Here is a 23,503-nt window from a genome sequence, read left to right on the forward strand (position 1 = left end):
AACAACAAAAAATTGTCATTTTTCTGGTAAGGATAAAGAAAGAAAAAATTATCGGTGGAGAGTTATGAACCACATGTCCACATTATCTCAGTTCGAGTTCAATGTGGGGAGCTGTCAAATTCAGCCAAAGCATGCTCTGTTCTATGGCTCTATGCCCATCAAGGTATGAACCAGGATCATTTGTGTTAACAACTTAACACCCCATTTTAACCATTGACCACAACCCAACAGACCAGACATACGATGTCATCTGCTACCTGAGCACATTTCATAATCCTTTCTTGCTATTTGTGGCCTAGGACAAGGTTAAATTTGAGCTTCTTAGTGCAATGGGGGCACAATCAGCTTCCTTGACACTGGGAGATAATCAGAGAGATGTGGCAGAAGCAGGGTTTAAAAGATATTCTGAAGCAGCCAACATATGTGAGGCACTTACCAAACGGGTTCCATGCAGGTTACAGGAAGGCTAGGCTCTCAATAACTTTGGCAACTATCCGTTTGAAGAATTTTTTTTTGCAACTTCTATGAAAGAATTCATTTAAAGGGGCATGAAAATTGTTGTACTTTTGACAAAAAATATCAGATGTGTAGTAGTTAATAACTTAATACCAATACAGGCATTCGAATACAAAAAAGTAAAATGGTTATGCAAGAACAAATATTAAGGATCTTTATCAAACTAAACTACACATAAAAAAATACCATTGCTTCATTCAAGAACATTTTGGATGGACTTTCAGATACCTGTGTGCCAAATTAACAAGCTTTTCATTCACAAGACCATGGTAGACTCCAATGACCTCTGCCCCTTCCATATGTAGCTAATCACTTTGAATTCCAGTGATAGGATCTTTCATAACAATATATCCCACCTTTACTTCCCCCCCAAAACCCCTAAACCACAGGCAAAATCCCTTTTTTTGCATGTTTCAGTGGGCGTGCCTAAAACCGGTCAGTTTAGGACAGAACCGGCTGGTTTAATACAAACCGGCCGGTTCTGTCCTAAACTAGCCGGTTTTCACGGTTAGGGCTAAAAGATGGCAAAATGCCCTATCAAACCGGGTATACAAACCGGCCGGTTCTGTCCTAAACTGGCCGGTTTTCACCGGTTAGGGCTAAAAAATGGCGAAATGCCCTATCAAACCGGGTTTTTTGGCCGGTTCGGACCGGCAGCCTTGCTAACTGGCCGGTTTGACCGGTAACCGGTTTTCAAAAACGGTTTTAAAAACACTGACCGAAACTATTGGAACTGTCGGAAAATCTAGAAAAGCGGAACAACCAGAACTGTCGAAACTGTCGGGAACAGCCAGAACTGCTAGAACTGCTGAGAACTGCCGAAACAGTCGAAGCATCTGTCTCCGAAGGAGAGCAGCTTGCAAGGGACAACTAACTAACATTGGGGCAGTTGTATGGTACTTAGCAGCAAATACACCAAGCATGCAATGTTGCAGCGAACATGCAAGGGACAACTAGCATGCAACAAGCATGCTAAGGCCAACAAGCAAGCAAGGGACAACAAGTAAGCAAGGTGCAGCCAACACATAGGTCAGGATGGCAACATGGTGCAGCAATGGCACATAATGCAGTACAGTGATGGGTACAGTCATGATTAATGAAGTGTGATGAGATGCAGCATAGTGATGATGGGTGCATCATGGTGCAACGCGGTGAGGTGCAGCATGATGACGAAATGAAGCACAACGATAGGTGAAGGAGTCACCTTGGAGAATTAGTTGAAGCAACATGTCTTCAACTGATCTCGTGTACCATTTTCTTAGAGATGATCTATGCTCTTATCTAGATAAGTCAAAGTGTTGACTTCTGTTGTAAACGTACTATCTCTCTCTCTCTGTTGAACTATTGAAGAACTTATAAGAAGTATTGATCAAGGGTTTCCCCACATTGGGGTTTGTCCCTGGCTAGCACCACATCTTATGTCCTCTTGTCTTGGCCTGTCTTCTACGGTTTATGTTTATGTTCTATCTGCAATTTACTTTAATGCTGATGTGATTGCTAATCTGGAAAATATATGGAGCTAACTATGAAAATTGAAATAAATTGCTCTAAGCATAGAACATACCTAAAATTAACAGAAATCGATCAATTTCAAAGTATCTCATCAAGTGGAAGAACTTACCCACTGAAGATTCCACATGGGAGGATGAGAATTTTATACAGAAGCATCCAAAACTACTCAAGCGTAGAGAACAACACTTTTGCGAATGAGAGGGGCATTTTAGGTCCCTATACTAATAGTGTAGCCCCTTATTGTTATCAGTGCAACCCCCTTATTGTATTGTTGTGCCCATGTAGTCCCCATATTGTTATTGTTGTGCCCCTTAGAAACCCACTATTGTAATTATTGTGCCCTTACAATATTATTATTTTTTTGCTGAAGCAAGTATGGATTCTTCTATATCATTGAGTCAAAAAATAGTGTACAGTATATACAAACGTCCACCCGACACCGAAGAGCCAGAAAAGAAATAAAAGCTTAAGCCGCCAAGGGCTAAATCTTACAGCATTACATCTAAAAGTTCGAGCCCAAGAATTAACCACTGTTTTACAAAACGGCCGAATCGACTCCGACTCGGCCGAGTCAAAGGCCTGGGGAGTGACTCGGCGAGCTAACCGGTCCGGTTGACCGAGTCACATATGACTCGGCCGAGTCATCCAATGACTCGGCCGAGTCATATGTGACTCGGTCAACCCGGCCGGGTCCGTTATGACTCGGCCGAGTCACTGTTGGGACGGCTGGGCAGCGTAAATGTTAAAAAAGTTTCACTTTTTTTGTAATTTTTGACAAAGTTAAATGCAGTTTATGGATTCCAAAGGGTAATAGTAATTTGTTAAATGCTTTTGGGGTCCATTTCCTCCTCCCAAACCCTATTTAAGACACCCAAATGCTCTCATTCACTCACAGCAGTCTTATGCATTTGAGTGAGAATCTTCTTTGAGAATTAGTGAGCAGTTCTTGAGCTTGTTTTGGAGCAGCAGTGAGGAGTCTTCGAGGAGCATTGTAGCTGGAGTGAGGAGCTTCTTGGGCAGCCATTTGGAGCAGCATTGAGGAGTTGATTCTTGGAGCAAGCTTGAGGAGGCAGTTTGTGCCTGGAGGTATTTTTTTCCACCTCTATAAATCTGTTTTTTCTTAGTGAATTTTAGGTGCATATCAAGAAAGCTTAGAGAGTTTTTTTGTCAAATAAATGAACATTGAATCAATCTTTTTTTTTTCATTTTCAGATTGTTTTCCTAGTCAAAAAATGGCACCTAGAGCAAAAGATCCTGCTTGGGCATATGTTGAAATGGTCGATAGTCAGATGCATTGCAAATTTTGCCATAGGAAAATTAAGGAAGGTCCTGGGGGCATTAATAGGCTTAAACAACACTTGGCAGGGAATAGAGGCCAAATTACCCCATGTACCTCATCAGAAATTGAGGAGATTAGAAAGAATTTGTTGGCCAGCTTTGAGAAATTTAAAGAAGATAAGGCTAGGCAAAAAGAGATACAGGTTGAAATTGGGAGGAAGAGGGAGATACAAAAAATGATGGCTACCAACCCCCACTATGATTTTGAGGGTTCTTCCTCTATCCCTCAAACTGAGGCATCCAACCCTTTCCGTTATGTTCCTCCCTCTTTTGGTTCTGTTCAAGATAAGGGAAAGGGTAGAATGAATTTGACAAAGGGTGATGTGACTATCAAAAGTTATTTCACTCCCTCCTCTCCATCAGATGCACATGGTCCTGAAGTTGGTAAAGGTCAAATTCAGCCCACTTTAGATGACCATTGGAAGAAAGAATTGAGGGAGACTGCTTGTGACTACATAGCTAGATGGTGGTATGATGCTGATATCCCCCTTAATGCTGCTCGTTCACCATATTATGAGCCTATGTTTGATGCCATACATGCTATTGGAAAAGGCTTCAAAGGCCCTACTATGCAAGAGCTAAGGGGGTTTCGTTTGCAGAAAGAAATTCAATCCATTAATGAGTATTTGCAAGAGTTCAGGGACTCATGGGCAAGAACAGGGTGTACCATCATGTCAGATGGATGGACTGATCAAAGAAACCGTACCATCATAAACTTTCTTGTCTTCTGCGCACAGGGAACCACATTTTTAAAATCAGTTGATGCATCTGATAAGGTAAAAGATGGCCACTTGTTGTTTCAACTATTGGATCAGGTTATTGAGGAGGTGGGGGTGGCTAATGTTGTTCAAATCATCACAGATAATGCCTCTAACTATGTTCTTGCTGGTAAACTGTTAGAGGAAAAACACAAGACCATCTTTTGGACCCCATGCGCTGCACATTGCATAGACCTCATGCTTGAGGATATTGGAAAATTAGATTGGGTCAGAAACACTGTAGATCATGCCAAAAGCATAACAAAATTTATCTATAATCATACACTGGTTTTGAGTCTCATGAGGAAACACACTGGAGGCAAGGATATTATTAGGCCTGCCATCACTAGATTTGCTACACATTTTTTGACATTGCAATCTATGCTTTCCCAACATAGAAACTTGCAAAAGATGTTTTCCAGTGATGAATGGAATCAAAGCAATTGGTATAACAAACCAGAAGGCAAAGAATTGAAAAGGAAAGTCCATGAAGAAACTTTTTGGAGAAAGGCAGCAGAGATTGTGAAGCTTGCTGAGCCACTAGTTAAGGTGTTGCGGTTGGTGGATGGGGAAAGGTTGGCTATGGGCTTCATTTATGAGGCTATGGATCAAGCAAAGGAGCAAATAAAGACAACATACAAGGATAGAGTGGCAAAGTATGGGCCCATTTGGGCAATCATTGATGAAAGATGGAACAATCAACTCCATCGCCCTATACATGCAGCTGGGTATTTTTTGAACCCACGGTATCATTATAAAGCTAAGGAGTCAGGAGCTTTGAGGGGGGAGGTCAGAGATGGACTGGTTGATTGCATTGAACGCATGATCCCATCGGAGTCTGATCAGCTGGAGATACATCAACAGGTCACATCCTTCAGCAATGCAACAGGTACCTTTGGGAAGAACCTAGCAAAGATTGCAAGAGAAGCAGATGAGCCAGGTAAACAAAAATTTCAATTTTCAATTTCTTAATGGTTTTACAGTTTTACTTTTTTTATTAAAGTTTGTTAAATCATTTATAATTTGAAAGTTAGATATAATTTGTAATTTTGTTGAGCTTCAGCCTTCATCTAACTCATAATTCATTACACTCCTATGTTTTTTGCAGCACAATTGTGGGAGGCCTTTGGTGGCCAGTGCCCTCAATTGCAAAGGTTTGCAATTCGTATTTTGAGTCAAACTTGCAGTGCATCTGGGTGTGAGCGCAATTGGTCTGTCTTTGAGAGGATTCACACAAAGAAGAGAAACCGTTTGGATCAAAAACGGTTGAATGATCTAATTTTTGTCCAATACAACCTTCGGCTCAGACGAAACCAATTGCTGAACAAAAGACCTGATTCAGATCCCATTATGTTGGAAGACATTGATCCAACATCAAATTGGGTAGTGGAGAGTCGTCCACCAGAGTTTGATCCTAATGAGGATCTTGATGAACTTGAACATGTTGTTCAAATTCAGCCTGTTCAGTTGGATGCAGATCCCAATCCACCAGCCTCAGTCTCACAGCCAGCAAGGACTCCAGTTGTAGGTGCTTCCTCTGCTCAACCACGACAGAAGCGCAGCCGCATATCTACTCTATCTCAGCTTGCATCTGCTGCACAGCCTGCTAGTGGTACTGGTACCACTTCTACAGTTGTAGTTGGAGACGATGATGATGATGAGGAGCCATGGGGCCCCTTGTCTGACTCTGATGATGATGATCCAGAGATTGGTCGAGATGATCTTGGCTCCTCTGGCAGTAGCTACTAGCCAGTAGAACTAGTATTGCAGTCTGGTCACCATCACAATTTACTTTTGTTGTAGAGGCCATTTCTAGCCTCCTTGGTTATTTGTATTTTGTTTTGAGTCTTTGATCATGTATGACAGTTGACTATGTATTGCCATTGGGTACCATTTTGATATAGTGGATTGGTTCATGAGCCTACTTTGATCATATGTTGTCTTCCATCTATATTATAATGCTGTGTGTTTGGAAACATGAATAAAAATCTTTAAAATTATGTTTAAAATATTTAAGATTATGTTTTTTAATAAAAAAAAAAAAATATTTAATGTATTTTTTACAACGACCGAGTCATTGAAATCGAGCTGGCCGAGTCATTACCGTTTCGGAGTCGGAGTCGATCCTCGGCCGAGTCAGAGTCGGAGTCGGAGTCTTAAAACATTGGAATTAACTAAAAAAAACTAAAGTCTATCCCTCGGAAAGCCTACGAACTTTCGCGCAACCCCCCTCTGGAAAACCGAAACCAAAAGATCCATCCCATCAAATTAAAAAGATCGACGGGAGAGGAGAAGACGCAAAGCCAAAGAGACCTACGATCAACGGTCCTGCCCCACCAAGTTGCTCTATCCAGGTCAACCGTTGATTCATTACCACCAAATCCAACGGATGAGAATGATTTCGCGTGGGACAAAAAGGTGCAACTTTAGTCAGCGATGGAGGGCGGTTTTCCTAACCCCCACCCTGCCACGTGTCGCAGGATGAAAGGGTTCGTTGCTCAAACGCCAAAACCATTACCACTTGAGAGCGACACGATCAGTCGAAAATCACCTGGGGACGATTTTGCAAATATGTGCCCCGAAATCTGAAAACACCAGTTGCCGAATAACCTGGTTCCTCTTGCAAATGTTAAACTTTTTCGCCTTGATTTGGGAAGTTGTGAGGGTAAGAGTCTTTCCACCGAGCTAAGACTTACGGGAATCAAAGCTTTTCCCATGATGAACTAAGATCTTCATCATGCTTACACCAAGAGTCTGGGCGACCAGACAAGGTTCTCTTCTCTTCAGAGACCAACAACTCAGAAAATGAAGACAGATGCAAGGGAAAATCAAATCAAGCTAGACTCCATGGTTTTGAGTCTAAACACTTCCCTATCTTCTTCCACCTGCTCGCAGCATAGAGCTCTCAATCTGCATCGCCGCAACTCCTGTGACTTCATCGACACATTATTCTCTATGCAGCTAACTCCCTGGTTGGCCAGAAGATCCGCCAGCTTATTTGCCTTTCTGCAAACATGGTGGAAACTGACAGTGCGCAGGTCCTGAAGATGGCTTTGAATTCTTTGGAAGACCCGAATTAATTTCCAATGCTCAGAGACTTTATCCGGCACAGTTCCATTATGTATTTTTTACACTGTGTTGATATTTAACTCTGAATCTGCCTCTATCATGACATTGAGACAGTTGCCTTGCTTCAGTAAATCCAGGCATTGTTCCATAGCGATTAGTTCAGCCATGTTGTTGGTGGTTGTACCTAGGTGGCAATGGAAGATAAAAACAATACTTCCCTCTGCATTTCTAAGGACACCTCCATACCCTGTTGTTCCCGGGTTCCCTTTTCAAGCCCCATCAATGTTATATTTTAAATAACCTTCCGGAGGAGGATGCCAAAATTCCTTCTCCGTATCCAAAGAAGTAACCTTCCTGTCTTGGCCTAGGAGGGTGAGCCCCTGCATCCCCAGCTGCTTGAGAATATTTAAATCTACATCTGAGGGAGGTTTCTTAGGAAAGTTGCGAACAGTGGTTCCCACAGTCTCCTTGAGCTGTTTCAGGATTATCTCTAGCAGGTGTTGGGGGGGCTTTTTTTCCTCCTTAAAAATTCTTTTGTTAACTAGGGAGGTATTCATAAATGGTACATGGACATTCTCAATCTGAAGAGATCTCATAAGAGTCGGATTGGTAACCCATCTGTTTAGCATCATATCAACTAGCATTATCATAGAGCAAGGCCTTGACTATCAGCTCTATCTCTCCACAAGATCAAAGCACGTTGTTGCTGAGATCAACGATTTATAGGCACCATCATCATTGTCTCTCAAGGTATATACCCTACCTGAGTGTTAACAGAGTATGAGCTTCCTTGGACTATTTTTATCTTGGATAGCTAGTCCTCAAAGAATATCGGTCCACGACTACTCTTATCTTGAATGCCCTACCTCATCCTCAAAGAGTATCAGATGTCAAACGCTTACCTCATCCTCCATTCTGTCTTCCCAAGCGAAGACAAAAATGATGTGTCTATCTCTCCCTCTCAACCAGGAAGGATACATCAACCAAACCAAGTTTGCCTCTCAAATACACAAGCTTCTTCCTACCTGCTCATTGGTGGAGATGTATTGTAGTTGCAACGCACCATCTTGTACTAACTTCTAAATGTAGTTATACTTGTTGTTGATATGCTTTGTCTTTCCATAGAATATTGGGTCTTCAGAAAATCTTATACAACTAGTGTTATGTTAAGTCCTTATACTACTAGTGTAGCCACTTATTGTTATTAGTGCAACCCCCTTATTGTATTGTTGTGCCCATGTAGTCCCCATATTGTTATTATTGTGCCCCATAGAAGCCCACTATTGTTATTATTTTTCCCTTACAATATTATTGTTATGTAGGCTCTGATTATATTGTGACCCCTTAGACTCCTATATATAGAAAGGAGGTCTTGTCATTTCTGTCATCCAAGAATTGTTCATTTGTGTAATATAAAGGAGGATTCCCCCTCAAGTTGTTGATCTATCGCTTCTTCTATTTTGTCGGCTAGTTTCATAACATGTTATCACAATGTATCATTGTAGGGTACATTGGTCCTTAAAATAGGTCGTATAACAACTTCCTTAACCAGACAGCCTCTTTGCTTACTTCACAAGCTACAATATACTCGGCCTCATCACTACTTGAAGCAATTGTTTCTTGCTTTCTGCTCGTCCATGAGATCATGGAGGATCCCAAACTAAAACATCCTCTAGTAGTGCTCCTTCCATCTTGCACACTGCCTCCCCAGTCAAAATGGTCTATCCAATCAAGTGGACATCATTCCTTCTATCATATTTCAGGCAGCAATGGATGGTTTCTTGCAAATATCTTAGTATATGATTTGTTGTTATCCAATGATCATGCCTCAGCTCCACTTGGAATCGACTAAGAACATTTACTGCAAAACATATGTATGGTCAAGTATTCACCAAGTACATCAGTGAGCCAATCAATTGTCTATACCTGGAAGGATCCACTTCACTTGATTCAGAACTCCTTAGCCTTTTTAAGTTTGTGATCATCCGGGTTGTCATTGGTTTGCAATCCATCATGTCAATCCTCTTCAACATCTTGATCACATACTTTCCTTGACCTAGATAGATCTCATCAGGTCCTTGCTAGACTTCTAGTCCCAAATAGTAATGCATTAGCCCTAGATCCTTCATGTCAAATTATGTTGCTAGTTGCTTCTTACATTCTTCAATTTGACCTTCCACACTTGTCAAGAGAAGATCATCCACATACAAAAGAATGATTACCGGCTCTCCCTTCACAACCTTAATATAAAGGTTCGGATCAACAGAACTTTTTGTGAAGCCTAATCTTTGTAGGTATGCATCCATCCTAGCATACCATGCCCTTGGTTCTTGCTTGAGGCCATATAATGTCTTCTTCAATTTGCAGACATATGCTTTTTTGTCTTTAACTTCAAATCCCAAGGGTTGTTCTATATAGACTTCCTCATCAATTGTGCCATTCAGAATGCAGTCTTGACATCCATTTGGTGGATGTTCCATCCCATCGATGTTGCCAAAGAGACCAACGAACGAATAGTTGTATACCTTGTTGTTGGAGCAAATGTCTCTTCATAGTCGATGCCTTCCTGTTGAGAGAAGCCCCTAGCCACAAATCTTGCCTTATATTTATCAATACTTCCATTTGTTGCATGTTTGATCTTGTAGAGCCATTTGGAAGTTACCACAAATTTGTCTTCAGACCTAGGTACGATCTCCCAAACTCCATTCTTCATTATAGATTGATATTCTTCATTCATGGCATCCTTCCATTCTTGGTGATTGACAGCTTCTTCAAAAGTGGATGGCTCTCCTTCTATTAGTTTTGTCATGTAGGCTGCATACCTAGAATATCGTTTGGGATTCTTGCTTTCCCTAAATGTACCTTGAGTTGCTCCATGACCTTTTGCATCTAGAAGTGTAGACTTCAACTAGTTAGGTCTTTTTCTAGTTTCGAGGATTATCATAGGTTGTATAGGTTCACAAGGACCTTCATCTTCATGGTTTGATTCTTCTTCCTTAGTAACTTCTTCAAATACCGAAAATTATTCATCATTAGAGTCCATAAGGAGATCCTTTGATTTCTTGAATGCAATACTTTTGTCAAATATCACATCTCGACTGAATTCTATTCAGTATCCTTCCTTTATGTAGATCCTATATGCCTTAGAAGAGTTACTATAGCCCACAAACGTTCCCTTCATGCCAGATGGATCCAACTTCTTCCTTTTTTCCTTAGATATATGAATATAGACAGTACAACCAAAAATTCAAAGATGATCTACGGTTGGTTTCTTTCCAGTGAACACTTCTTTGGGAATCTTGTTATCTAGTGACCTGTGGGGACTTCGATTTTGTATGTATACAACTGTCTTTGTAGCTTCACCCCACAGAAATTTCGGTAAATCTTGATCATGTAGCATTGCTTTTACACTTTCTTCAATGGATCGATTCTTTCGTTCTGCAACTCCATTTTGTTCAAGATTATATGGGACTATCAGCTCCCTCTTAATCCCAGACTCCTTACAGAAAGCTATGATTTCCTTAGATGTGTATTCTCCTCCATTATCAAATCTTAATATCTTGATTCTTCTTTATGTAAGGTTTTCTACTTCAGCTTTGAATTCTTGAAATTTGGTAAATATTTCATCCTCGGATTTCATTACGTAAACCCAAGTTTTCCTTGAATGGTCATCTATAAATGTGACATAATATAAAGGACCTCCAAGTGATTTAGGAGTCATAGGACCACAAACATCGGAATGAATAAGATCCAAGATTTCTTTCGACCGTGAAGCACTGCTTCCAAATAGTCTCATGGCGTTCTTACCCAATGCACATCGCTTGCATACACCTTCGTGATCTTCTTTTAGTTCAGGGATTCCATCTATTATTGAATTTAGAGTTGGAAGGATTTTGAAATGGAGATGACAGAATCTTCTATGTCAAAGTTCACATGGGCTGATTTCAATATGAACTAAAGCTTGAGCAAGATGAGATAGCAACCCGTAATGTCTTCCTTCACAAATCCCAATCACTCTAGCATTTTCTATGCTCGAGCTTTTACCCCATACTACAACTTTTCCATCAATAAAAGCCACTTTATCACCTTTATCTTCTAGACTTGAAATGGAGAGTAAGTTCTTATGCAAACCTGGAAAAAAAGGATGTTGTTGAGACGAATATTGCATCCATTCTCCAGCTCTATTGAGGTTGATCCAATTCCTCTCATAGGATAGCTCTTATTACCACCAAGCTCTATTGAGTAAGAAGACTTTCCTTTTGACAATGTTTTAGTTGCTTGTGATGACCAGTCATGTGTCTTGATGCTCCACTATCGATTATCCAAATGCTTTCACCTTGAAATGTGCCAGTGAGTGTTGAGAAGAGTCCTTTGGCCTTTGTCTTGGTCACTTCCTTCTTTGGAGTAAATTCTATACATCTTTGATGCCTTTCTTGAAATGACTTGCCACCTTTGAACAGTTCTTTAAAAACTTCTTCAATGTAGTAGAGATCTTCATAATGCCCTTTACCAACCTTAGCTCTGAAACCATGATGAGAAATCTTAATGGCAATAGTTAAGATGATTTCTCCTTTTATGATAATTGCTTTTGATGTCTTTTTACTTTTTCTTATTTATTAGCTTCTTCACTTACTATTATGTTTGAATATCATCAAACAACTATGAAAACAAGAAGAACAATGGTACACAAGGACACAGAATATAGGCTGCAAGCCAGGGCCAAAACATCTCCACTTGAGAGGAAAACCCGCAAAATCTCTTCTCTTGTTATAGGATCTTCAATTGATAAATTCCAAGACCTTTAGACCAAGACCAATACTTTTTAAGACCAAGTCCAACATTTCTAAATGATGTGCTTCCCTTGTCCAAGTCAAACCCAGTCAAATCTCTTCCAGCAACACAACTTCGACCCCTAGCTTCATAATTTCGGCCTCTACTACAGGTCTGAAAGTTTCAGCCCCCTACAAATGCTACTACATCCACATGTGTGAGAAAAATTATCCTTCCAAGGCCTCCCAACAACTTCATTTACCTTGCTTAGATATATAGGGCTAGTAGGTGACATAGTAGACCCTTCTTCCAGTAGAAAGAGAATTCGACCTTGAAGTTGCAAACCCTAGCTTATCTTCTTCGCACATGTGAGAGAGAATTAGCCCAAAACAATCTTTCTTTGTCCTCTTCCTTCTTCGCTTGTCTTCTTGTTCTTCTCCTTTGCTTGAATGAGTGAGTGATGTATGTATCTCAAGGAGGTCAAGTTCCTTCCTTTATATAGGCTTCTCAAGGTGGACGTGGCTCCTCAAAATAGGCCGACTTCCCAGGTGCCAGGCCAACTTGGTCCTAAAAGGTATTTTGACACTTTTAATGACAAAAATAATTTTCTTTACAAGTTACAATGTGCCCGATGGGGTCTTCAACTTATGACAATGACTCTTTTGACTTCTTGACCTAGGACAGACCCTGGAAGCAATCAATGGGTACTTGACCTATAAAATAAAAAACCTTGAGCATGAAAGTTGAAACCCATGCTCCAAAAATAATAATAATAATTTTCTTTCATTTTACAATATACAAGAATCAAAAGTACATTTCAAGACTGCCAAAAATGACTTCAAGACTGCCCTAATCAAGGCCAAATTAGGCCTCAATAAGATCGAGAATTTCTTCAGGAGAAAAACTTCAGATCAACAAGAATGGACCTGTTGACCACTACGTGTCAACTACCCATAGCAGTACACCTCCTTTTTCGCAAAAGGGATAGCGCTTGATCGACGTGTCTGCGCCATTTGACTGTCATCATCAGCCCGATCATGTTATGTTGTAAACCCAGTCTGCATGTGTAAATTGTAAATAATCTTAGTAGATCAGAGTCATGTATGTAAATTTCCTAGGCAAATCTGATTTTCTAGTGATAATCTACATTCCGGAAGGTTTTTTGTCTCACCGATCCATGATCGGCAGAGTTTTCCTTCAGCCTAACCCCAAAGCCAGAATGGATTTTGTCATTAGAATCTTAGGGGAATCCTAGTGTGCTTCGAGTCTATGTAAAAGTAATTTGGAAATAACTCTAACTATTTGGTTAGGTTATTACAAATTGCTTGATCTGCTAAATTATATTTGTGTCGCAGAACTGGGTGGTCTATGTCAAATGGGTTTTCCCCCTTGAGATGTAAAATTGTAAAAGTCATGATGTAAAGTGTCTTGAGGGTTAGAAAATGTTTTATCCCCTCATAAGTCCTAAGTCCTAGGTCCTAGGTGATTTTTCCAAAGGCTAAGTTCGAGGATCCAAAAATAAAAAATAATAAAAAATAAAAGATATAAAATAAAAAAATAAAAAATAATAATAATAATAATAATGAATAAATTAATTAATTAAAAAAATTAAAAATTAAAAATTAAAAAATAACTAAAAAATAAAAAATAAAAATTTGAAAAAATAGAATAAAATAATAATAAGTCAATTTTGAGAAAATAAATGCAAAATTTTAATTTTTAATATATTAAAATGCATTTAAAATTTCGACGGATGAGATTAAAAAGGATTTTGATCCTCATCGATGATCGAGATCATTTTGACATGGATCACTTGAACTAGCCGTTGGGAATTTTTCCTTTAAATAGGGTGTTAGGGGTCATTTGAGATCATTCGATCTTAGAGTCTGGTGCTAAAGAAAACTCTCTTGTAGTCATTTTTGTTCAATAAAGAAAGACTTTGGGGTTGAAAATCTTGCTGGTGTTACTCTTCTGGAAATGTTGTAAGATGTTTCATTTTTCTACATAATTTTATTTTCAGTGATTGATGATAGCTTGATGAAGATTGATTTAGGCACAGGTATCTTGTCTGATCTCTGGGGTTTGAATGATAGTTTAATTTCTGAAATATAATGGCAGGTATCTCCATTTGATCTGAATTTCTCTGTTGTTTTCTCCCTCTATGTTAATGGTTGATTTAAGCTATGCAGGATATCTTTAGTTTTGAGTTTACCGGGCATTAGGGGAAGTTCTCGGCTGAACCAGCCAACTCCTGGATTGCGTTTTCTGAAAGAGCCCAGCCAGTTTTGATCCCGGGCTTATCATTTGAAATTTTTTCTATGAATGCATGAAGGGTTTTCTGAAGTACCTCACATTAAATTTAAAATTCTGAAAATATTTCTGTGGCATATTGACAAATCTGGCTATTTAGAGCCTCTAAGCTATAATTACTGTAATTATTTTGCTGGTTTTAGGGTTTTTAGGTTTTGTTTCTTGCACATTTTACTTTTGGGTGTTCTGTTTTTGCCATTGCAGGTTGCAAATATAGATCTTGAAAATTTTTCAGGGTTTTCATTAGACAAATCTGAATGCAGGGCAATTTAAAATTTACTGGATAATTTGCAGGGTTTTTTTTGAAGAAAGTCGAGGTTTTGTCCAGGCTATCTGCTTGTTGGGGTTCCATTTACAGGGATTTTTTCGAAATTTTTTTTAAGCTGTGATTGCCTGACTGCTGCCAGCAAACCCTCTGGCAGCCTCGGTTTTCCTGCAAGGATGTTTTTTCTATGCATCCGCAGTCTTCACGCTTCATCTTTTCCTTGCTGCCATCAAACCTGCGTTTTCTTCATTTAAGCTCCACGCATAACCCTCAGCACCTCTGTTTCATGCAAAAAGTCCCCACGCAGTCACCTCCTTCACGCTGCTCTCCCTCTCTCGTCGAGCTATCAAACTTGCAAAATAAAACCTCTGCCCCTTTCAACGCAGCAAAAGCATTCCAACGCATTTCCCCTTGCTGTCTGCAATCTCCAGCTCCAAACCTATTGTTGTCAATCCTCCAGCAAACCCGCAGGTCGAAAATCTCCCATGTTGTTCTCTCTCTGCTATCAAACTTCATCGAACCTGCACACAAAATCAGAACTCAAAACACCCACGCAGTCTTTTGGTCTCTGCGACTTTCACCATCAGTGTTCCCTTTCACTGTCCCTGCCATCTTACGCAGCTCCAACTCCAACTCTCCCCGCGGTTTCCTCCACGTGAATCCTCTTGTTGAATGCTGCCCACGCATCCCTCCCTTTGCGCATCTATCTCATTTCCTCATGCTATCCCCTTGATAACTGCAATCTCCCTCACGCAACTCTCTGCCTGCATCTTCGTTCACTTTCCTCCTAAACCTGCATCCAACCTACGTGCTGCCTCTTACAAACCTGCGTAGCCTTCCCTTCATCGCTGTACCTTCGCTCCTCCGCAACCTGCCAAACTTGCGTTCCACCTGTACACACACACACAATAAGATTTTGATTTTTTTATGCGTGGGTAAAGCTAAGAGTTAGCATAGATTAGAACATATTTGAGATTTTAAGTTAGCATATTTTCTTTTTATTCGTTCAGATTAGATATTTAATTTTTTTTGGTTAGATTTTAGTTTTATTCTATTTTGATTTTAAATTCAGAATTTTACAATCTCATAAAAAATAAAATAATAAAAATTAATAAATTAATAAATCATAAAAAATATATAAAATAAAAAACGATTTTCATTTTTGTTATATATTTGATACTATTAGGTGTTAGCTTTGCGTTTAGTTATATTTAGTTTAGATTTTGTAGTTAGGTTTTAGTTTAGAATTTGAATTTAGTTTTGTTTTATTTTAAAAATATAAAAAATCATAAATGCCTAAAAAATAAAAAAAGGTTCCTTTTCATTTTTCTTGGATCTTAGTTTAGAATACATTTTAGCTTTATTCTAATCTTTTAATTTTAAAATTTTAAAATAAAAAAGTTCTTTTAAAACTTTAGTTTATTTAGTTTTTAGAATTAGATTTTTTTTTAATAATTTCTTTTTGAGTTTTGGATTCCATTTTAATTGTATATATTTATTTTTACTTTAAGTTTCATTTAGCTTAGTTTAGTTTAGTTTTATTTTATTTTGGAATAAATCAAAAAATCAATTAAAAAAAAAAAATCATAAAAAGTTAAATATTTCCTTTTAATTTTTTTTAGTCTTAGTTTAGAATAGATTTTAACTTTGTTAGGATTTCAAGTTTTGTTTTATTTTGATTTTAAGCTTAAAATTTTATAAAAAATATAAAAATAAATAAAAATAAAAATAAAAATAAATTGAAAAAGACTAATTAAAAATTGACAATTTATTTTAATGTCTTTTTCTTTTGTGGTATCTATGTTCCAATTGTCTATAGTTAAATGCACTTAAATGTTTATTTAAGGTTGGCTATATGAAAGTGGTAACTGGTCAGCATTTAAATTTTATGGTCATTTAAAGCATTTGATTTTTTGAAGTTTAATTGTTGGATCATTGATAAAGCATTGTGCGTTTATTGAACATCTTGCATCTCTTGGGATATTTCGATGATAAACTATTGTTTTACAAGGTTCATATTCTCTACAACATCTAATAAATAATCATTTAATCATTAACTCCATAAGGCACTGGTACATTAATTTCTAAGTCAATCACATGCTAAATTGCCTTGCTGTGTCTCCCAACCCAACTGGTCCATAGTTGGTTTTCATTCATCCCATAGGGTCTACCCCCCTTAGCCTTGGGAGACAGCTTAAACGGAGGGATCAGGGATCAAGGTGACAACCCCCGGTCTGAGCGTTGTCGCGCTGTCCAGACTGTCTGTGCGACAACAGGACCTCAGGGCCAGACTAGAGCCTACTAGAACAAACTTTGATGAACTTCATCCAGTAACCAAGGATCTCAGATCTGCTAAAGAATACCTCAACCAAGGCCAAAGGCAGTGTTGTTAAAATCGCGATAATATCGCGATATTATCGCTTTATCGCGATTTTTTCCTGAAGCTGATAATATCGCGAGTAATATTCGCGTTTCTTTTTATACGCGATTTTTTCCAAAATTATCGCCGAGGGTCAGGGCAGCGCAGTTTTATAAGGCAAAAATCGATTTTTTTTCATTTCATTTGCACAGTTAGGTGCGCGGAGGGCAGTGGAGTGTTGGAGAGGGCTTGGAGATTTTGCTTGGAGAGGATTGGAGCTATTTCAAGTGCGTGGAGGAGAAAATCAAGAGGAGGAGACCGATTATCTCCATAGAAATGGTATGGGCACCAATTTTTTTTCATTGTTTTGAAACTTTGTTTTTGTTTTTTTTCATTGTTTTTGGTTGGGTAACTTGGGTTTGGAATGGGGTTTATGAAATTTGCCCAATGTAAATTTTTTTTAGTTTTTTGGTTGGGTTTGGAATGGGGTTTTTGATGTATTGTTTTTTTAGTTTTTTTGGTTGGGTTTGGATTCTTGGAATGGCGTTTCTTAAAATGTATGTAATTTTTTTTTTATTTTTGTACAATGTAAAAATTAAAATACTAAATTGTAAGTTTGTAACTTATAAATACTAAATTGTAAGTTTGTAACTTATAAATACTAAATTGTAATCCTTATTTTCCCATAGGTTCACAACTTCACCAAAACACCATTCAAGTTTTCAACTTCAAAGTTCAAAAACAAACATGCCAAGGAAATTGGACCCTTTCTGGGAATTTGGTGAACCTAAAGCTCCGAATGATAGACTAAACTTGACTTGCAAGTTGTGTGGGTTCCAAATGTCCGGGGGGGTGTACAGATTGAAGTATCACCTTGCAAAAATCCCTGGATTTGATGTAGGGCCTTGCACAAAAACAAATCCTGAACTCATCCAAAGAGCCATGAAAGCATTGGAAGTTTTAGACCAGAATAGAGAGGCCAAAGAAGAAATGAAGAGGCAACTAAAAAAGTCAGCTGAAGCAAGTGGCACTGGTTCTACTGCAGCATCAACCAATCCAGTAGCTGCCACATCATTTTTTGTTCCTCGAACCACACCTGGTTCACAGCCATCTATCAGTTCAATGCTAAAAAGAACTGAGAAAGAACAAGTTGACAAGTTGCTGGCAAAATTTCTCCTCTGGAGTGATATTCCTTTCAGCATTGTACGAAATAATCCATTTTTCCAACCGGCTATTGATGCTACTACAAATGTTGGCCCAGGGTACAAAATCCCTTCTTATCATGATTTCAGAGGCCGGATTCTTCAAAATGAAAAACTTGACTGCAGCCAAAGATTGGAGGATTTTAGGGCATCATGGGCACAAACAGGATGCACTGTTATGTCAGATGGTTGGATTGACCAAAAGGGGAGAACCCTTATAAACTTCTTGGTTAGTTGTCCCAAGGGGACTATGTTTATCAAATCTATTGATGCATCTGCACAAATCAAAGATGCAAGAACTTTATGCGATTTGCTATATGTGTTTATTTTGGAGGTGGGTGCAGAAAATGTTGTCCAAGTCATAACAGACAATGCTGCAAATTATGTTGCTGCTGGCAGAGTGCTTATGGACAGGGATCCTACTTTATTTTGGACACCTTGTGCTGCACACTGTATTGATTTGATGTTGGAGGACATAGGGAAAATTCCCTTTGTCAAAGATATTGTTGATTCATCCAAAAGCATTACAAAATTTATATATAACCATACATCTATGCTTAGCTTGATGAGAAGATTCACCAACAACAAAGAGTTGGTGCACCCCGCCATTACACGGTTTGCCACCAGTTTCATATCTCTTCAATCCCTCTTGAATTCTATGTGGGATGTGAAGAGAATGTTTCTTTCAGAAGAGTGGCGTGTTTTGCCAATGAGCTACAAACTAGAGGGAGAGGCCGTATGCAGACTAGTTTCATACCAGGAAGACTTCTGGGCGGGAGTGCAGGAGGTGTGCGCCGTTACTGAACCTTTGGTAAAGGTTCTTCGGTTGGTTGATGGTGAGAAGCCCGCAATGGGCTATTTGTATGAGGCCATGGGCAAGGCCAAAGAAGCCATTCGGGCCTACTATGATGATAAGGGAGATGATGGATTTCAGAGACAACTCCTCCTATGGGAAGTGATTGATGAGCGATAGAACAACACACTCCATCGTTCCATTCATGCTGCTGGGCTTTTCCTGAACCCCACATTTTCTTACGCATGTGGGTTTGTATTTGATGCTGAGATCATGGATGGATTCTTAGCCTATGTCCAAAAGACGGTGCGATCTCTAGCAGAACGTATAGAGATCTGTAAAGAAATTGAGACATATAGGATGGCAGGTGGTACATTTGGCTTTGAGATGGCTGTCACTGATAGGACGATTAAAATGCCAGGTATTTTTTAGTTTGTAACTTTGTTTCAAACTTCATTGTCTCTTCAAATTCCATTTTTTCTTATGTTTATTTAAAATTTTATTTGTAATTTTGTTGTAGATGCATGGTGGAGAATGTATGGTGGCAGGGTACCCCTTCTACAAAAGCTTGTCGTTCGCATCCTCAGCCAAACATGTAGCTCCTCAGGATGTGAGTGCAACTGGAGTGTAGTTGAAAAAATACACAACAAGAAGCGCAACAGGTTAACACTTAAACATTTAAAATATTGCAAATTTCGAAATAAATTTTTGAATTCATTAAACAATATTTTTTTATAATTATTAATTATTATTTCATGATCTTTGTACAGGTTGGAGTCCCAGCGACTTAATGACATGGTCTACGTCTACTACAATCTTCGATTGTGGGTGAGGCAACTTGAGAGGACACCTGATGTGAAGGACATCTCATTGGATGGGATTGACACCATTGCTGCATGGAGGGTTGAGGCCGAGAGGCCTCTCATGGAGTCTGTTGATGATTGGTTAGTGTAGGATGTAGTGGAAGGGGAGGAGGAGCAGGAGCAGGAGCAGGAGGAGGAGGAACAGGAGGAGGAGGTGACACCACCTGCCCGAGCTAACCCTGCCACCAGTAGAGGACGTGGTCTACTTCCAGTTCTTCAGCTTCTAGAGCACGGCAGACTCCACTGCCAACTCCACCAGCACCAGCATCTACATCTAGAGGGAAAGGGAAAGTTGTGGCATTTTCTCGCAAAAGGGGCAGAGGAAATCAATAGGATTAGACTTTAATTATTTTCTTCATTTTATTGTATATGACATTATGACATGATGAGATACATTATTATATTTTTTGTTGATATTTTGAGGCTGAGTTGGGACTCAAGAGTCGGGACTTACTATTCAGGACATGATTCAATGTTATGTGTGATTTTAGCACTAGAAATGATATTAAACATCTTATATATTAGTTCTTTTATCATATTTATGTGTCAATGTATTTATTTTATGTTGTAGATGGTTTAGATATTAAAAAATTTGAAAAAAAATGAATATTTTTGTACCAAACGATTTTTTCCGATTTTTTTCTCACGCCGATATTATCCCGATAACGATTAATGCAACATTGGCCAAAGGTTCTGCCACAGGATCAATTTAGGGCTAATAGGACCTCAGAATTTTATTAGATTCACAAACTCGACTTTCTTAAAGATACTTCATTCTTCATTTGAATCACAAGCAGAGATTTGGACTAGGGCTTCTCTTCATTAGGATGATCTTCAAATTTGTATGAGAGAACAAGCCCTAGAAGATAACTTCAAATAAGCTGGCTTTTTTAAGGCTGCTCTTTCAACCTCGTTCTGAAACCATGTTGATTTTTGAAAGATTTTGTAAACTGATAATTACTTCCAATGATTTTTTCATTTGTTTAACTTGGGTTACACTCATCATTTAGCAATTATACATAGAAAATCTTCAACAGTAAAACAATAAAGACAATAGGATCATGAAGAGACAGCCAAACAAGAGACACAAAATTTATTCTGGGAAAACCCTAACAAGATAAAAACCCAGCAACCTATTTTGAGAGAAATTGTCCAATTCAACAAGAGATACAATCAGATTTCCCAGTCAAAACACAAATTCAAACTGACCAGTAACCAAACCCAGGGCAAACCTGGTCAAACAAAGACAAATTCGGCTTCCTGAAATTCCATCCTCCTGAAATTTCAGCCTCCTGCAATTTCGGTCTGCTGCCTCAGAAATCGTCCTTCATGCTTCGGATTCGTCCTCTTATTCTACCTCAGGTTCATCCTTCTGGTCTGCCTCAGATTTGTTCTTATTCTACCTCAGATGGTGATCCGAATTGATGCAAATGGAGGAGGACGAATAGAGTATATATAGTAGATTAGAGTGCCCCAATGGGCACGTCCCTTGGGCTGGGCCGACTTAATCAATTTGAGCTGACCTTACATTTAGGAGGCAAAATTCATAATTCAAAATTCAAATTTTCCTTCTTTTGAAGCCGACTTGAAGTACACATTTGCATTTATCACTTCTTTTATATGAAGACTGACCATAGCTACAAAAATTCAACAGTTTAGGTGAAATCTACCTTCAATGTGAGGATACATGTGTGATGGCAACTTGATGAGTGTTTCCAAATCTGTTAGACGAAAAAAGTGACAAATAGTATGTCTGTCTTGTAGTTTTTCTTCCATGTAAAATTTTGTAAAATTCTTAAGATTTTGTATTAACGAAGGGTAAACATCTGGAGTCTGAATAGATTATCACGCTAAGGAGGGGTGTTAGAGTAATACAAAATAAATAAGTGTTAGTGTTTGAGGGTATATTAGATGTTAAGTAACCAACATCAATGTTACTGCAATATGTTATTAGATGCTGAAGTTCGTACTCTAAATCACGAAGCATAGGAATAGAAGCATGTCCGGTATATCTTATCAAAAACTCCATGTTGATAAAATTTATAAAGTACTCACAGCTCTCTCTCTCATATGTGTTGCTTCTGCAAAGAAAAGTTTAACAAGCTTGATAATCTTCTTGGCATTTAATAATCTTCCTGTCGTTTCTTTCTGCAACAAGATACAGGTTATTGGGAATGCCCATCGGTGGGGAGGGGATGTTTACAAATTGCTTAGGGAGGTCGTGGATACAAACTCAAGATGCATTGTTGTCAAATAAAAGCACTGTAAAGGCTATGAATGGGGATGCTCCTTGGCAAGGTTTTCTCAGCAATCTAAGAGGCAACTAAATGAATTGTAAAGCCTATGAATAGGGGTGCTCCTTGGCAAGTTCTTCTCAGCAGTCTAACAGAGAATGTTGCCCATGTTGGTGTATTTACTGTACATAAGGTTCCTTTGAAACCAAAAGAAAAAAAAATGAAACTATGTACATTGTAGACTTTCATATTTGCTCACAGAAACATGCAACCTAGATATGGATTCTGAAGGTAGTCGTATCAATGTAGCCCAGTAATTCAAGGAAAAGGTAAGACAAACAAGATAACAGGAAAAATGACAGGAATATATGATTATGAACAAAAGCATGGATGACAATCCTTATGAACAAGTGTTCATATACTGATTGGTAACCCAGAATTTATACAGATGCCATCATTTTCAAATCAAAATATATCTTCAATTATATCCAAAACATGGTCAACAACTTTCAAATGAAATTCTTGTAGAAACAAAGACTACTTACCCGAACGTCCAACATTTGATCAAAATTAAATGTGTAGTTAGTTAACCTATTATTCTTCAAATCAGCATACCTGAAATCCAACAAGCAATGTAAATTATACCACACATATATTTGGTCTACCAAAATACAAAACATTTAATGGGGTAAGCAATGATACACAGCAGTATAATAATCCTAGTTCTCCTAGACAAAACAATATTCTATGCACCTACGTATTTATTCAAGTGCCATATATTATCCAATCAATAGAGAATTAAGAGTATAATGATACTATAATATATACTGCCAAATTCAATTAGTGGTAATATTGTGTTAGTGCATGCATAATAACGATCTGTCTCTTATTTAAAGAATTCATGTCAACGGCATAATAGGTTCAGCAATAGAATCTAATACTTGAGTGTGGATCAGGGGGAACGACATGTTGGAAGGAGCCGAGGGTTTCGATGGGAGGCCTAGGGTTTTTAAGTTTTTTGCAGGATCTGGAACATGGATGGAGACTACCTCGGCGGTAAACCTACCCGTGACCTTGTGTGCTAACTCATGGGTGGTTTAGTTTTTGTTTCCGGAGTGTAATCTAGGTGTTACACTTTCTTTTCCTCCTGCACTCGGGCTTGAGTCACGGCTGACTCTGTTTTTTACTTGGAAGGGTTCTCTTAAATTAGTCCCTTTCTCCCCAGAGTTTTTTTCTACCTTTGGTTTTTTCTCAGTCAGCGCGTTTGGGAACGACCACAGTGGTTTATCCCGACGCCTCTATTTGGTATTTTCGCAGTGGTTAGGGCCTGTTTTTTGGACTGTCAGACTTCGGGGTCTTTGAAGAACTCATCAGGGGTCAGCGCCTGTCGGGGTTTTGACCCGGTTTTCTCGGAACTGCACCCGGCAATACAAAACGGAGTTTGTTTATGCATGGACGCGGAATTGATTGATTATTCTTCTGACACCTTGGCCCCATCGGATATCTGGGTTGAA

The 23,503-nt window shown here is 38.7% G+C and overlaps 1 protein-coding gene across 3 annotated transcripts in view; it reads right to left on the reverse strand.

The window, feature by feature from the left end:
- LOC149258976 (arginine--tRNA ligase, cytoplasmic-like) overlaps positions 1-23,503 on the reverse strand; it is a 284,232-nt gene that overhangs the window by 63,670 nt on the left and 197,059 nt on the right. For all 3 annotated transcript variants that reach the window (XM_089417091.1, XM_089417083.1, XM_089417097.1), the window contains exon 14: positions 22,535-22,604. In XM_089417091.1, the coding sequence (XP_089273217.1) occupies positions 22,535-22,604 (70 nt within the window). The remainder of the gene's footprint in view (positions 1-22,534; positions 22,605-23,503) is intronic.

Source organism: Pinus tabuliformis, chromosome 6, assembly GCF_031772625.1.
Source record: "Pinus tabuliformis cultivar Carrire ecotype Pingquan chromosome 6, CPIR1, whole genome shotgun sequence".
In the NCBI taxonomy this organism is placed as follows: Eukaryota; Viridiplantae; Streptophyta; class Pinopsida; order Pinales; family Pinaceae; genus Pinus; species Pinus tabuliformis.